This window comes from Temnothorax americanus, unplaced genomic scaffold (genome assembly GCF_048541705.1).
Source record: "Temnothorax americanus isolate GAGA-0224 unplaced genomic scaffold, ASM4854170v1 Scaffold236, whole genome shotgun sequence".
NCBI classification, from domain to species: Eukaryota; Metazoa; Arthropoda; class Insecta; order Hymenoptera; family Formicidae; genus Temnothorax; species Temnothorax americanus.
Window position 1 is genome coordinate 41,400 of NW_027509378.1, and position 16,519 is coordinate 57,918.

The 16,519-nt window shown below is 37.1% G+C and overlaps 1 protein-coding gene and 1 long non-coding RNA gene across 3 annotated transcripts; one reads left to right on the forward strand and one right to left on the reverse strand.

Annotated features, from left to right (window-relative positions):
- Positions 1 to 9,503: 9,503 nt before the first annotated feature.
- Positions 9,504 to 12,268, reverse strand: LOC143898565 (uncharacterized). The gene is made up of 4 exons (XM_077408134.1): positions 11,999 to 12,268; positions 11,559 to 11,905; positions 9,595 to 9,754; positions 9,504 to 9,524 (listed from the first exon to the last, which is right to left on the reverse strand). Exons 1-4 carry the CDS (start codon positions 12,266 to 12,268, stop codon positions 9,504 to 9,506), a joined length of 798 nt encoding a protein of 265 aa, XP_077264260.1.
- A 2,528-nt stretch (positions 12,269 to 14,796) lies between these two features.
- On the forward strand, positions 14,797 to 16,427 carry LOC143898562 (uncharacterized). 2 transcript variants are annotated; one of them, XR_013257253.1, is made up of 3 exons: positions 14,797 to 15,228; positions 15,559 to 16,094; positions 16,317 to 16,427. It is a non-coding gene; the product is annotated as an uncharacterized LOC143898562 (long non-coding RNA). The 2 variants fall into 2 exon arrangements; XR_013257254.1 differs by having other exon boundaries at positions 15,559 to 15,781.
- The last annotated feature ends 92 nt before the right edge of the window (positions 16,428 to 16,519 follow it).

The following is a 16,519-nucleotide window of genomic DNA, read 5'->3' on the forward strand; positions in this document are numbered from 1 at the left end:
AAGCTTTACTTTAACTTTTGTTTATGTTAGAATAACTTTAATGGTGCGTGTCCACCTGCGAGTAAAACTCTCGAGAGTAGCTCTCGAGATTGATTCTCGCAAATGGACATATTCCTAAAGAGTACCTATAACGGAGAATGAATCACAGCTCTCGGCGAGCGAACTTTTCAATACCTAGTCGCAAATCGACACGACGTTATTTTACTCTCGGAGATCAGCTCGCCAAGCTCGAACGCTGTTCGTATTTTGAGAGCTACATGTTGAGAGTAAAAACCAAGATGGCAAAAGTTTGTTCCTTTGATGACACAAAGGAATTTATTGAACAATGCGGAATAAGATACTTTATAACTACTGTGACAAAAATAAAAAAGTTTTTATGTTCTGCGAATAAAGAGCAAAAAAAATTCATAATTTAAAGAATTAATTAAGAATATTTTTAATACATTCTCTAATTACTTGGTCAATAATTAGTTACAGTTTAGTTTTACATACTTTGCACGTTTTAGTTACAGTGCTGAAATTAAATACATTTTTACATCGCGAATTAAGTACATTTAAAAAAAAGAAAATAAAATTATTAAATATTTACATGTAAAAATCTAACATCAAGGTATTTCACAAACTGAAAACTAAATAATAATATCGCACTATGTATTCCACTTCTAATTAAAGCAGATCCAGCACCGAATGTACACCTGCGATCAATCCATTGCTTGACCCAGAAGGTCTTTTTGTTGTTTCAACGGCACTATAGCTCAAGTTCAAGCCATAGCCTCCTGAAGTTCGACCTGTATAAAATCCGAGGCCTCCCTTCTGCTTTCTTAGAGATACACTCTCGGCGGGTTGCCATTAACCCTTCCGAGAGGTGGCGATCAAATAAAAACCGACAATTTTCGGTCGGATTTAAACTCGGATTTTCAGCTTTTTGTTTACGCGACATTATGATGTCACCACTCTCAGACATCAACTAAAAAAATACGTAAGTGGATACGGTTTTGAGAAAATTCTCCGAAAGAATACTCTTCGGATTCTCGCGAGATGCTCGCGAGAATACAATGTCAGAAAAATTACTCTCAAATGGACAGTGTCAGAATAACTCTCGAGAGATATTCTCGAGAGTTTTAAGGCGCGTGTCTACTTGCGAGTAAAACTCTCCGAAGTAGCTCTCGAGAGTTATTCTGACACTGTTCATTTGAGAGTAATTTTTCTGACATTGTACTTTTGCGAGCATCTCGTGAGAATCCAGAGAGTATTCTTTCGGAGAGTTCTCTCAAAACTGTGTCCACTTACGTACTTTTTTAGTCGATCTCTGAGAGTGGTGACATTATAATGTCTCGTAAACGAAGAGACTTGCGGCTACTATAGTGGCTAGCATTATTTTAAAAAGAAAAAGGGTGTTAAATAACAACAAAAAGACCTTCTGGGTCAAGCAATGGATTGATCGCAGGTGTCGGATCTGCTCTAAATTAGAGAGCTTAAGATTGAAGATTTCCAACAATTAAAAGTTTCTACAGACTTACAAATTGTGAAGTGGAATACATAGTGCGATATTATTATTTAGTTTTCAGTTTGCGAAATACCTTAATGTTAGATTTTTACATGTAAATATTAAATAATTTTTTTTTTTTTTAATGTACTTAATTCGCGATGTAGAAATGTATTTAATTTCAACGCTGTAACTAAAACGTGCAAAGTATGTAAAACTAAACTGTAACTAATTATTGACCAAGTAATTAGAGAATGTATTAAAAATATTCTTATCAAATTCTTCAAATTATGAATTTTTCGCACTTTATTCGCTAAACATAAAAATTAAAAAAAAATTTATTTCTGTCACAGTATAATAGTATTCTACAATGGTTCATGATTTCCGCATTATTCAATAAGTTCCTTTGTGTCATCATGTAGCTCTCAAAATACGAACAGCGTTCGAGCTTGGCGAGCTGATCTCCGAGAGTAAAATAACGTCGTGTTCGCTCGCCGAGAGCTGTGATTCATTCTCCGTTATAGGTACTCTTTAGGAATATGTCCATTTGCGAGAATCAATCTTGAGAGCTACTCTCGAGAGTTTTACTCGCAGGTGGACACGCACCATTAAAGTTATTCTAACATAAACAAAAGTTAAAGTAAAGCTTGTGGTAAACCTCGTAAACTTTGACATGCAAAATAATTAAATTTACTAAAATTAAATGTTTCTATTACACATAATTCAAGCTAAACTAATTAATATTATCTAAAGCGTAAGACGCTACGGCAATGCCTATGCAATACGTGTGCTACCTACTGTTACTACGTTTACGCGAGCGCGTTACTTCTGTAGTAACTTACGATAATTCACTCGCTTACGCGGAGTAAATTATTGTAAGTTAATTATTACACAATCCCGTTTACGCGAAGAAAAATCTCGTTTACGCGAAGAAATTATCGTAAGTTTAGTATGGGCTGGCTCTAATACTTTTTCGCCGCAGTGTATAACATCTGTCGCTCGACGTTCGCCGCGCCGCGCCGCGCCCCGTTCGCCGCTCGTCTCTCGACCCCCACCGCTCGCCGCGCGCCGGGCACCGTGCCAGCCCAGCCAGCCGCCGAGGCCCGCCTCTATCGCTCTTTGTGCGCTCATTCGCTCAGACGTTTTATTTAATAACTCGTTAACTATTGCGAATTTTGCAAAATGGTACGAGACTTTTCTTTTCAGTTTGACCCAATCTACCCCCCCCCTATTCTGGTGGTTACTTTTATATCGAACACCTTGTATAAATCAGAGTTAAAATTATTGATATAAAATTAAGATTATATTCTACTGATTGCTACGATTTATTTTTCAAAGTACTTATTCTAAGGAAATTAGGGTCCTCCACCGTGCTCATTAAATATAATCATATGTTAATTAGATGAAATTTATTATTTTATCTCAAAACCCTTCACCATGTACATGTAATAAGTATTAGTATGGTTAATATTTTCTAATAGGTTAGTATTATAGTAAGGTCGCTCGCTAATGTTTATTACGATCGCAAAATAGAGGTTACTCTTTTATTATTCGGAGTAGTCCTAGCACTAATACAAATGTGCTTAATAATAGGACAGTTCCCTCTAAACAGTACACTGTAAGAAAACCGATTGGTAATTTTATAAACCTGAATATATATATATATATATAATGCAAAATATTTGTTAAGCATATTTAAATGTATAGCATATATAATATGTATGTTATTTATATATATATATATATATATATATATATATATATAGGATATAATAGCATTATAGCATTTTGCAAACATATTTTATAAGTATGTATCGTGTATTGTTTAACGCGTTCCACGAGGAATAACCGCTTCGCACAGAATCTGATAAGTCAAATGTTCGGTACGCCCGTGCAAATCTATTATTGTGGTGCGGCACTCATGACAATCTATGGCGCGTTTGGTTTTTATCAATAACTTGTAACATCGCCCGCAATGTAAGGTTGTGTGGACGAAAGTTCGCGAAAGAAGATGTAACTGTCGCCATACGGCGTTTGGTCAATTATAAATGAAAAATGTGTGTTCACTTGTCGCACAATTTGTACACAGCGCGAGTTCCGCGGCGACTTGCGCATACCACGCAGAATGACATATAAAATCATAGGCTGGTCTTACTAGTGTATCCGAATAATCGCGATAGTAGATCGGTATTGATTGTAATGGTTGTGTAAGAGGGGGTGGCGAGTATGGGAAGCATAGGGCGCTCACCTATGATGTGATGTCTATTTGCAGGCTCAGCGAAGTGGTCGTACGATCCACGTGGCTCTCCTAAGGCAAGCGGGCTGCTTATTGATGTGCTCAGGCCGCTCAGAGATTGCGACCCACGGCTGCTGCATGCTTTCGCTCGTGTAGATGATCCCATTGCCACGTACTCGTGGTTCGTCTGCGTTGCTGGAATGTTGGCATAACGGGGCGGAGGTCTGGAGACATCGGGCAGTCTGATAGTACCTGTCACCTCGCTGCCCAGGCTGTCATCGACGGGAGTCTCACGGTTGATCTCGTCGAGCACCTCGTCGATCAAATTATCCATTCCGGGGGTTAGAGCTGCTTCCACGGTTGCCACTGACATCCGCGGTACTTCGTAGATAGTGTTCGCCGGTGTCGGCGGACGCTGAGGTCGAGCGAAGACCTCAGGATCAGTTGGGCCGGGCCAGTCACGGTCCATGTTGGGATGGACGTCAACGCCAGTAGATCTGGTGTCGCGCTCAGGTGGTCTTTGCTGCATTGGAATTGGCGATCGTCGATACGACTGCGCTGCGCTGAGGTCCATTGGTAGATTTTCGTCGATTCCAGGCATGGTCAAAATAATCCGGCGGAGTCGTCCCAATATCCTGTGTCAACGTTTATAATTGTTGCTATGATTGCTGCTCCTTTTCATCCTGTGAAGTGAACACAAACCAAAGACTAAATTTTGGTACGGAGTCGTGTGGTTTGGTCACTTACGAATTATTGTTGCGCTTTCTCAAGTCGTCCGTGCGTCTCTGCTTCTTGTGCTTCTTCTCGTAGATTACACTGAAGTATTTCTGTTCTTGAGCCAGACTGTTCGCATTCGGGCTCGGTGTTTCGGCTTTTATTCTCTACTGAGGAGCAAGGAGTAGGTCCCTTGGTTCCTTTGTCACGGTAGCATCGTGCATAAAGTAAATTCGCAGTACTGCTGATCCAAGAAATCCTGCTTATCATCCAGATAATGACCACAAGTATTCCGAGAACACTCATGCCCCATCCCACTGCACTGTAGGTGATGAGTCTTTGTTCTTGCATCTTTCTATTCTTGATCTGGCGTGCCTTTTCAATGATGTCATCAAAAGTCGTTGATACGTGGCTATTATTCATTGTCCATAATTCGCGTGTCGCTTCTGCCAGGTCAATTTAATATTTTTCACGGATAGGCTCGTACAATTGTGAAATGCTTAGGTTGTTCATTGGAGTATAATGCTGTATGAATTCTATAGAGTGAACAGATGGATGGCTCATCGTAGTAGTTCCTGCTTTAATTTTACATCCTTGGCGTATGGAAATAATGCCAGAATTACTTATTTCTTCCTGTTTGCTTTGTTGGCATTCTATACGGATTATTTCCCGTTTTCTTGCAGTATATATCCAATTTCCGGGCGTAGTTAAGGCTTTTCAGTATGTTTAGTCCAAACGTTGTATGTTACAACTTGTCGCTTGTCGTATCTTTTTCAAAAGAAATATAGCTGGGCAGATAAATACGGTGCTGGACGATATACATTCTCGCAGTTCCCCTTCTCGAAACTCGTAGAAGCCATCGGTGTCCTCGCTTATTCCAATATGTTCTGCGTCAGATTTAATTATTGCGAATTTTGTTTCATCGAATGCTTGTTTAGCAGGTAATGGTACGGCTCTATACATTTTATATATTCCAGGAGTTAATAATGGAATATGCAGAATATAAATCAATTGATTTCCGGAATAGGCAATTCGTAAGTTGGATATTTTTATAAGTTGATCCATTTCGATTTCGTCAGTATTCACCGGAAATTCTGCATGGGGATTTTGTTTTTTTATTAATTTACAATTCTTTATTAATTGTTGCGGTGAAATTAAACGGGGGTGGATGAATCCCTGCTTTCCAAATAATATTTCATCAATCAGAATATTTAAATTTATTTCATGTTGTAATATTTCTGTATCCAGTTTTGTTATAACTTCCCAAAAATATCGATGCCTTTGATTTAACATTGCTTTAATTTCCATTGCGCTAAGCTGCTTTCTTATTTCCCATGTAGCGTTGTACAGTTTCCCGAAACGCGTTCGCGTTGCTACAGTTTGATTCACGAGTAGCAAAGCAAGATCGTTAGTTTTATTTTCTACATGCATTATTGCATTACGCATGGCATATTCGTCTTCGATGGTTAAAGTTACGAATAATATTTTGCTAAGTTGTCCAACAAATTCCAGGGGAGTTCGTTTTGTGCGGGATTCTCTTATGAGTTCGTGTTTATGATCTTGATACTGCTTTATCTTATTTAATTTTGCAATTAATGAAGTCAGTCGTGGTCGTATTTCACAGTGCGAATTGTGATCACCACATTGTTGTAATATCGAGTCCATTTGCTGTTCGAGCTTGGCCGTTGCACCTTTAATATCGCGCAAGTCGATGTAGATTATCATCTACCAAGAATTCTCGGATGTACGCATTTCTCCAACGGCCTCGAAAAATATTCCAGGATTATCTTTTAAACCAGTAATTGTGTATTCTTTTTCCTTCATCCCTGATCTGCAATCCGAGCAGGTTTAGTTCGGTCTACATGTACGATTTTAATTTTATTTGGTGGAATTAATATTTTAATATTATTATTTTCTAGGATTTCCACAATTTCATACGGCCCTGTATATTCGTCATCGAACTTGTTTTTCTTTTTAGGTTTTAATAAATATATAAAATCCCCTACTTTATACGTTTGTGTTTTTAATTTTTTATCATAATAATGTTTATAACGTGTTTTGGCTAACCCTAAATTTGACACGGCTAGTTTTCTTAGATCAGTTAATTTATCAATAAGTTTGCTCACGTAATCGTCATACGTTTCTACCAAATTTTCTGTCTTTATTTCAGATGGCAATCGTGCAGCTTTGCCGAATACTAATTCATACGGTGTGAATTTTGTTCCCTCATGTACGCTAGTATTATATGAAAACATAGCATGCTCGAGCCAATTATCCCAATCGTGTTTATCAGATATATAATGATTTAAGTATTTGGTTAATACATGGTGGCTTCTTTCTAACGAGCCATTGGATTGAGGATGGAAAGCAGAGATGTGCAATATTGTTTTATTTTAAAATATTTTGCAAATTTTTTCATCATTGAACCAGTAAAATTTGAACCTTGATCCGTCAAAATTGCTTTGGGACTTCTAAATTGACAAATAAATCTACGCGTGAATGCTTTTGCGATTTCCTCTGAGTTCGCTTGCACAAGAGGTACGGCAACTGAATATTTCGTTAATTAATCCTGAATCGTTAAAATATATTCATTACCATTATCAGTAATAGGCAAAAGCCCTAATATATCCATAGCAACTTTATCAAATGCGTCTACAGGAGTGTCGGTTATAATCATTGGTTGTTTGGTCTTTACGCGTATCAACTTTTTCTTTTGGCAACTACTACAAGTTTGAATAAATTTTTCAACTTGACTTTTCATATTTTCCCAAAAATATTTATGACGCATCCGCGCCACTGTCTTTGCGATTCCTTTATGTCCTCCGACACTGGATTCGTGGGACTCACGTATGATACGCGGTCTATCTTTGAGCTCGGGTATGCACACTTGGCCCTTACATACAGTAAATTGAATGTCTGTATTTAAAAATGTAAGTCTTATAATGTATCGTATTCTGAACCATGGTATCTTTATATCGCTATTGCTTTCAGATATGCTTGCATGTAAAATATTTAAACGCATCATTTCGTTTTTTAATTCTCTAAATCCCTGCGCTACATATTTTTCCTAAATCTGATCGCTTAATTCTTCTTTAATTATTATTCCAAAAATTTTCTTGTTATTCTTCTCCGAAATTAACACATGTCCTATTATTCCTTTAAAGTTCTTCGGCTTTTGGCATATTTTCCTATTGATTAATTTTTTCCCTATTTCATCTATCGGATCTCCCTTCGTATTTATAAAGTATATTATATTATCATTCCTCATCCATATGTGATTTCGGGAGTCTATAATGTTGACAGAAGTAACTTCCATTTCTCTTATTCTTGGTCTCTGTAATTCTTTTGGTGGTGTTTGTTCCTTCAAGTTAGATTTTTTATTTGTTTTCTTGCTTAATTTTTTATTTGGAAATTTTTTATTCACTGGTCTCTTATTAGAAGTTGTGGCTTTTGTTTTTGTAGATTTTTTATTACTTATTTGTAAAGATTTAGGAACTGCATTATATGAAGGAGGTGAAAATATTCTATTCATATTGCTTTCGTCTGTCGAATCATCGCTCGGCGTTTTTTGTTCACAATATTTTAATGATTTTTTATTTATTTCATAATCCATTTCACTATCAATATCTACTTCCATTGCTTCTAATTCTTGTTTATTTATTGGTATATTCTCTCCTATTACTTCAATAGCGTTAATGTCATCTCGCAATTTTTGTAATTTTTTATCAATTTTTACCTTTGATTTTGGTATTATTTGTATATGCGAAGGTGGTGCATGAACGTCAGCCTGTACTTCAATATTAGTGTGTGTTTGATGACTGTCGCTAGATTGTGGTGTTATTTCCATAGCCTCATCTTCAAATTCCTCCAGCTGTTTATGCATTTCTTTTTCATTATAAAATTTTTTATCATCGATTTGTTTTTTTGGGACACCCGTTGTGTGGCTTTCGCTCGGTCTCTTGCGTGAAGCGCATGCGTCATCGGGAGCGGTTGCTTCTTGCAGCGGCTCATAGACGGCGTCGTCATCGCTAAGACGCTCTTGCGGGCCGCGCCCTTCAGCTTCATCCACCTGCAACATTGCGTCTTTACTGTCATCACGGGATTCGTCAATTTCCTTTAGACTAGAATCTTTACGGTGTTTCTTTGTTCTCTTATGCTTTCGCTTTCTGCGTCTTATGTGGGTAGAAGAGCTACTTTCATGTTTCCTCTTTTCACCTTCTTGACATATTTCTGGATCGTCGGTATCATAGTCGGTTTCATAATAATATGAAACTGTTCCACTGTCGCTGCTACTGTCTAAAGCTTTTAAAAATTTACTTCTAAGTGACATTTTTTCTTCATTATCTAAATCTGAATCTATATAAGGAGATGGTTTATCAGGTCTGTTCTTTTTATGCGGCGCTGGATTTCCTGATCCTTCACTTTCCATCGCTCTTTTAAAACTTGGGTGGAATGTTTTTTGTTTTTTAAGTTCTTGTCCTAGCGAGGCTTCGCTTGAAGATGATAATGCTCGTTTTGCGTGTAAAGGACATACGTGTTTGATTTCTTCGATAGGATTTCTGGACAAAGCGTCAGCGTTTTTATTCCTTTTTCCTGGTTTGTATTTTATTTGATAATCGTATTCAGCTAATTTTAATCTCCATCTCATTAATCGTGACGTAGGATCGGATACTGAATTTAACCATTCTAGCGGTTTGTGATCTATTACTAATGTGAATTTTCGTCCATAAACAGAGGGTCGAAAATGATTCACGGCGTAAATTAAAGCTAATAATTCTCTTTTTGTAGGCGAATATCTTGTTTCTGCATCATTTAAAACTCTTGATGCGTAAGCTATGGGTAAATCGCTTCCTATTTTGCCTTGACTTAATATTGCACCAATGGCGTATCCTGATGCGTCAGTAGTTATAATAAACAGTTCATTAAAATTAGGATATTGCAAAATTGGTTCTAAGCACAAGGTGCGTTTCAATTTATCAAATGCTTCTTGTTGTACTTGTTTCCATTCAAATGCAATAGATTGTTTCGTTAAATCTGAAAGAAGTTTAGCGATTTTAGAAAAGTTTTTTATGAATTTTCGGTAATATCCTGCAAGACCGAGAAATTGCTTAATATTTTTTCGTGTTTTTGGCGTCGGAAATTTCTCTACAGCACTTACCTTTTTAGGCTCAAGTCGTACACCATTTTCAGTTATTACATGTCCGAGATAAGCGACTTCTTTCTTTAAAAATTTACATTTATCCGGTTGTAAGGTTAAATTTGCTTCTTCTAATCGTTTCATTAACCGTTGGAATTTAATCTCGTGTTCCTCAAGCGATCTGGCATATATTACAATATCGTCAAGGTATACGAATAATTCAATTCCTTGTAATCCTGTTAATACCTGATCCATTAATCTTTGAAAAGTAGCAGGAGCGTTCTTTAGTCCAAACGGCATACGGTTATATTCAAAATGTCCATACGGTGTTGAAAACGCAGTCTTATGCTTATCAGTCTTGTCCATTAATATCTGGTAAAATCCAGAAGCTAGGTCAAATACTGAGAAATATTTCGCGCTACCAAGTTGATCGAGTATATCGACAATATTTGGTAGTGGATATGCATCACCGATCGTTTTCTCATTAAGCGCTCAAAAATCTATTACGAGACGTCATTTTTTATTACTAATAGAAAAAAAACCTTTATCCGCCAGCGATTAAAAAACGAATAGGATCATTTATTGCTCGACTACCTGGCTACAATATAATTCGGTGCACTACGTTTTGGCTCACGGTTAGAGCCCTTATCAAGTGCTGTCTGAAATGCATGAAACGTCACAATGTATCAACGAAATAAATTATAAGTTAGTCACTAAGTAAAGAATATTACCTAATAGTCAAGATGACTCGTCATACTTAGTATAAGACCCCCTTGCATTCATGGGAATGTCCCCGCATTTTCACGAAGCGCAACTGTGAGAGAACACTCATACAAAAAAACGATAACACTCAGAGAGAAATGCGAAACAAGCGATTCATACGTGTCTTGAACATCGAGATTCCAAAGTTAAGCGTCTCTGGTTATCCTCTCCAGTGCGTGATGTTATACGAGTGGAAGCATTCCGGAGACTAAACGTTAAAGAAAGAATCAAGGAGTCAAAAGGTTGACAGCAGAACCGAAATTATAAACATTAAACCGACGAAATGACGCCATCGTATACAGTGTTTAAATTATCTGTGTCCCTCTGAAGATTAATAATGTTATTATGTCTCTTTATAAAAAACATCTCAGCAATCTCTCTTTTTCTCGTGTTACACTCCTTCTGTAAAATTTTAGGCTCTGACCACTTGAAGTCATGGTTATTTTGTGACCTATGTTTACTTACAACAGAGTGATTGCTGCAATGTTTCTTAATATCATTAAAGTGCTCCTTGATTCGAGTCTCCAGATGCCTCTTGGTTTGCCCTATATACGAAGCCTCACAATTTACACAGTCAATTTGATAAACAACGTTGGTTTCTTTGCTCATTGTCAATCTATCCTTGCCTCTTTTGATAACCGAGTTAAGCTTCTTCGGTATCGTGTATAATGCTTTCAATCCGACATTTTTTAAGGTACGACATATGCCCTCATGCCCTTATATGCTTACGCGCATCAAAGGAAACGTCCAGGCCACCAACTTCACTATCTTGTCTGTTTTTCAGTTGCAATAATCTATTATAAATAAATTTGTTCACTAGCTTAATCGGAAAGCAATTATTAGTAAGGATATTTTTAACAATTTTGATATTAGCATGATGGAACCGATCGTCCGATAATAAAATTGCACGATCGACTAAGCTAGTTATGGTGTTAATTTTATATTTATGTGGATGGTTGGAGAAGAAGTTAATATATCGTCCCGAAAAAGTCGGTTTTCTGTGCCAGTTAGTAATTAATCTATCGCCATCTTTTATGACTAATGTATCTAGAAACGGTATCGAGCCACCAACCTCGGTTTCATAGGTGAACTGTAAGCGGGGATGGTAATTATTAAAGACTTCAAGCAGTGTATTGACTGCATTCCTCGGCACTATGGCAAAAATGTCGTCTACATAGCGAAGGAAAACCGGAATCTCAAAATTCAGATGGCTGATGCAATACGTCTCCAAATTCTCCATAACTATGTCCGCCAGGATCAACGAAAGAGGAGATCCCATAGGGCTACCGAATATTTGTTCATAGAACTGGCCATCGAAGCCGAAACTGGTGGATTGCAAAATTAACTCGATAGCGTAGAGAAACTGTGCCAAGTTAAGTTTAGTATATTGAGAGATGTGGTGCCACCGCTTTCTCACGCCCTCGCACACTAAATCCTTCGGTATGTTCGTAAATAAAGCTGTGACATCAAGCGATATAAGAATTTCCTTGGTATCAATATTAGAATTCACGATTCTCCTCACGAAGGACCAACTATCCTTAATGTGAGATCTGGGTTTAGGAATAGATTCCTGCAAAATATCGTGCATAAATCTCGCAACATTATATAGTAGACTACCTAATGCTGATACAATAATGCGCATCGGAAACCCAGCCTTATGTACCTTGGGCAAACCATAACAACGCGGCAAATTCCCATTCGTGCACCTCAGGCGCCTATAATCTTGATCATCGATGATGTCATTATCAAGCCAAGACTTGGTGACTAATTGGTTAAGTTTACTGGTAACCTGCTTAATAGGATCTTTTTTAAGTTTCTTATACGTTGATGTGTCATTCAATAGTTCTGTCATACGATTAATATAATCAGATTTATCCATTATAACCGTAATTTGTCCTTTATCAGCCTTGGTGACAAAAACGTCATTGTTCATCCGCAAAAATTCTTTACATTTTACAAATTCATTCGATATATAACGATCGATATAACTAACATGACTGCTCTTATTCAAAAAAAGTTGGAGAGAATTCGCCACCGCACCCCGTATACCATTGACCATATTCGGAAGAAACTTATGATTATTAAACTTGATATTCTTGATAATCTTGACGACCGAGTTGAGCCTGTCATTTTTATTTAAACTCGACACCGGCAACGCAAATCTGTCTCCTAAGCTCAAGATATTGTTTACCGCTTCGGGGACAACCTTGCTGCTGATGTTGACAAGCCATTTCTTATTATCAATATTGGAAAAGGGATGGCAATTACTTTGCTTGCATGTTAAATGGTGAAACTTTTTAACAAGTTTAATTCTAACCGATTGGCTGTGTTTAAATATTTTTCCATTATTTAGGTTAAAGAAATTCCTTACCAAGAGGTCAGGCAAGCGCAAAAACAAATTCTCTTCAATTTTCATAATGCTACAATTTAAAAAACTTAAATACTCATGTATGTCACTAATTTCTAAATTCAGTAATGTTTTCTGATAACGTCGCTTATCCGTCCGTATATCAAGGATTTAAGTGAGGGCATATGTCGTACCTTAAAAAATGTCGGATTAAAAGCATTATACACAATACCGAAGAAGTTTAACTTGGTTATCAAAAGAGGCAAGGATAGATTGACAATGAGCAAAGAAACCAACGTTGTTTATCAAATTGACTGTGTAAATTGTGAGGCTTCGTATATAGGGCAAACCAAGAGGCATCTGGAGACTCGAATCAAAGAGCACTTTAATGATATTAAGAAACATTGCAGCAATCACTCTGTTGTAAGTAAACATAGGTCACAAAATAACCATGACTTCAAGTGGTCAGAGCCTAAAATTTTACAGAAGGAGTGTAACACGAGAAAAAGAGAGATTGCTGAGATGTTTTTTATAAAGAGACATAATAACATTATTAATCTTCAGAGGGACACAGAGAATTTAAACACTGTATACGATGGCGTCATTTCGTCGGTTTAATGTTTATAATTTCGGTTCTGCTGTCAACCTTTTGACTCCTTGATTCTTTCTTTAACGTTTAGTCTCCGGAATGCTTCCACTCGTATAACATCACGCACTGGAGAGGATAACCAGAGACGCTTAACTTTGGAATCTCGATGTTCAAGACACGTATGAATCGCTTGTTTCGCATTTCTCTCTGAGTGTTATCGTTTTTTTGTATGAGTGTCCTCTCACAGTTGCGCTTCGTGACAATGCGGGGACATTCCCATGAATGCAAGGGGGTCTTATACTAAGTATGACGAGTCATCTTGACTATTAGGTAATATTCTTTACTTAGTGACTAACTTATAATTTATTTCGTTGATACATTGTGACGTTTCATGCATTTCAGACAGCACTTGATAAGGGCTCTAACCGTGGGCCGAAACGTAGTGCACCGAATTATATTGTAGCCAGGTAGTCGAGCAATAAATGATCCTATTCATTTTTTATTACCTTTAGAATTATCCTTTTTTGGTACAATTCACAATGGAGAATTATAAGGCGAGCTCGACGGCTCTATCACACTTTTTCCAACATTTCGTCAACCTGTCGTTGGATTTCCTTTTTATGTATTTGAGGATATTGATATTGCTTGACGTTGATTGGTCTGTCATCAGTGGTGAATATTCAGTGCTTCGATGCGCTAGTTGCACCTAGCGATTCTCCTGGCAAATGAAATCGTTCCGCATAATTTGTTACTAGCCTAGTGACACTAGTTTTTTCTCCCGCATTTAAATGATCAAGACGTAGCAATTCTAATATCTTTTCAACTCGCGTTTTATTATTTATTGAGTCTTCTTCTGCGTTATATATTTGCGTTCATTTCTTCATTACTTAGTTCTTTGAATGGATATATTTTGACAGTCGGCGCTAATTCTACGTCTTTGTCCGATGAGTTAATAACATATAGATGTGCTACCCCATCACGATTTGAGACGACGGCGTTACCTAGGTATACACCTGCGATCCGGCATCTAGTTTTGGAATATATCCATATTTTATTTCAGGATTTGCTATACGAACAAATATTTGTTTTCGCGTTCTAGCGGGAATAGTAACAATTTCGTCATTATGAAAATAATACGATACTCCGTTTACAACCAGACAAGCCCTCAGGTAATCTATAGTTGCTTTTTGATTTTTGAAGAATTCCGTGCTCAGTATTCCATCTGGCTTAATTGGAAAATCATTAGGAACTAAATGAAACCATGCATCAGCATCGAGAATGCGTATTTTAGCTACGCCTATCGTGCGTGTTCGTTCTTTAGTTATTCCACTAAGCTCGAATACTATTTCCTTGTCAATGGGCACATTCTCATGGAGCAAATCCTCTTTTATTAAAATTATATCGGATCCCGTATTTATCATAAAGCTAACGCGTTCGTCGAGAAGATTTTTACTTGGCAGAACGACAGAAGGTGGTTTTCCAATTTTATTGCAGACTTTTACACTTGCGTTTCCTCTCGAGGTTCCTCCGGATTGACCAGGCGCACTCGCGGGCGTTCGTTCAGCGCTGCGCCTGCTCGCTGAGCCCGATCTCGGTTTCCGGGATTCTCTGGGGCTCTGTCGCGTCGTATATTCTCAGAAGCTCTACTTTCTCTATTAAAATATTGATTTCCTTGATTCCGCATTTTATTATTATATTGTCTCTTTCGACATTGTTCGAGACTGTGGCCAGGAATCTTGCAGTATCGGCATACCAACGTTTCGCGTATTAGCTAAATTTGGACGATTAAAACGGTTGTTATTGTTAAAGTTCGTATTTCGCACGGCATTATTTATGAAAGGATTTTGAGCGTTATTCGATAAGGAATTCCGGTTCAAAATTTGCGGCTGTAAGGCTCTACACTCTGCACGCACATGTCCAGAATTCTTACAATATGAACATACTTTTGGTTGCCATTGTACGTGAGATATTTGTGCGAGAGGATTAATAGTGCTGCATGAATAAGTATCATGACCATATCCAAGACAATTATTGCATCGAATTGATTGTATGAGTCCTTCCGTTATTCTTATACGTTGCGCGTGTTCCTGATACTCCGTTTCAGCTTTTATTGCAGACTCTATCGCGGTATTTAAAGTGATTGTGGGTCGCGAGGATACATTCTCGTATAAATATCTGTTCTCAACCCAGTTAGAAAATTTCTTACGGCATTACTTTCAGCAGAACTTAAAAATTGCATTATTTGATCCGGATTTTCGGTTTGATAACAAGATTTTAATTGTTGCAGAATCATTGATACTCGGCTACCGTAATCGACTACTGATTCGTCGGGATGTTGAGTTACTTTAGCAAGTTCCCCATGCAATTGTGACGAAGAATAAACTGGAGCAAATCTAGTTCTCAAGACTGCTAACAAAGATGCTATATCATTATATTCTCCGCTTAATGCCACCCTCAATGCAGGACCGACTAATTTATTTTTGATCATTTGCACTAGTCCATATTCCGCGGTAGGAGAAATCATATTTTTAGCGTGCATGCAACTATTAGCAAACTGTAAAAGCCTTGTGTCCACGGTACTAGAAATCGGTCCGATTTCTCCGTCCGAGTTCTCGGACAGAAATATTTACACTTTGATACATATAGATGGTGTTGTAATGCAAGTAACCCTAGAGAAAGAAGACCTTTTCATGTATTCTAACCTATATGGTTCTATTGTGGAATGACATATTCAGTAATGAATCGAACCCTGTGCCAAGAAATTAAAGAAAAAGAAGAAGATTCAATGATATCGCGATAATTGTAAATTCCGACAAGTTAACTGTACGTTGAAGTACGAAAATAGAAGTTATATGTTAATGCGTGAATGAAATTATATGATCTTTGTCAATTTATTAAATACCATGAAAAAGCGTTTTACATTGAAATAAAAAATAAATAAATATATTTTTCAATAATTTATTTTGATTAAAATTGTTTAATTTATATTATAAATATTTTTAAACGCAATAATTTAATACAAAATTACATATTTTTAATTTTCAGAGATTCTTGATTACAAACGCTAATAAAGAAAAAAAACTCATTAAATTTATAAAAAATTTTGGGTAGACTTCCGAAAACGGCCCCCCTCCGATTTCGATGAAACTTTGTGAAAAGCTTTGTTTTGGGTTAAAATGAAAGCCCTTAAAAGGAATTTTGGCGACTCCTATGATAAAGCCATTTTTTTAGATAAAATGATAAAAAAT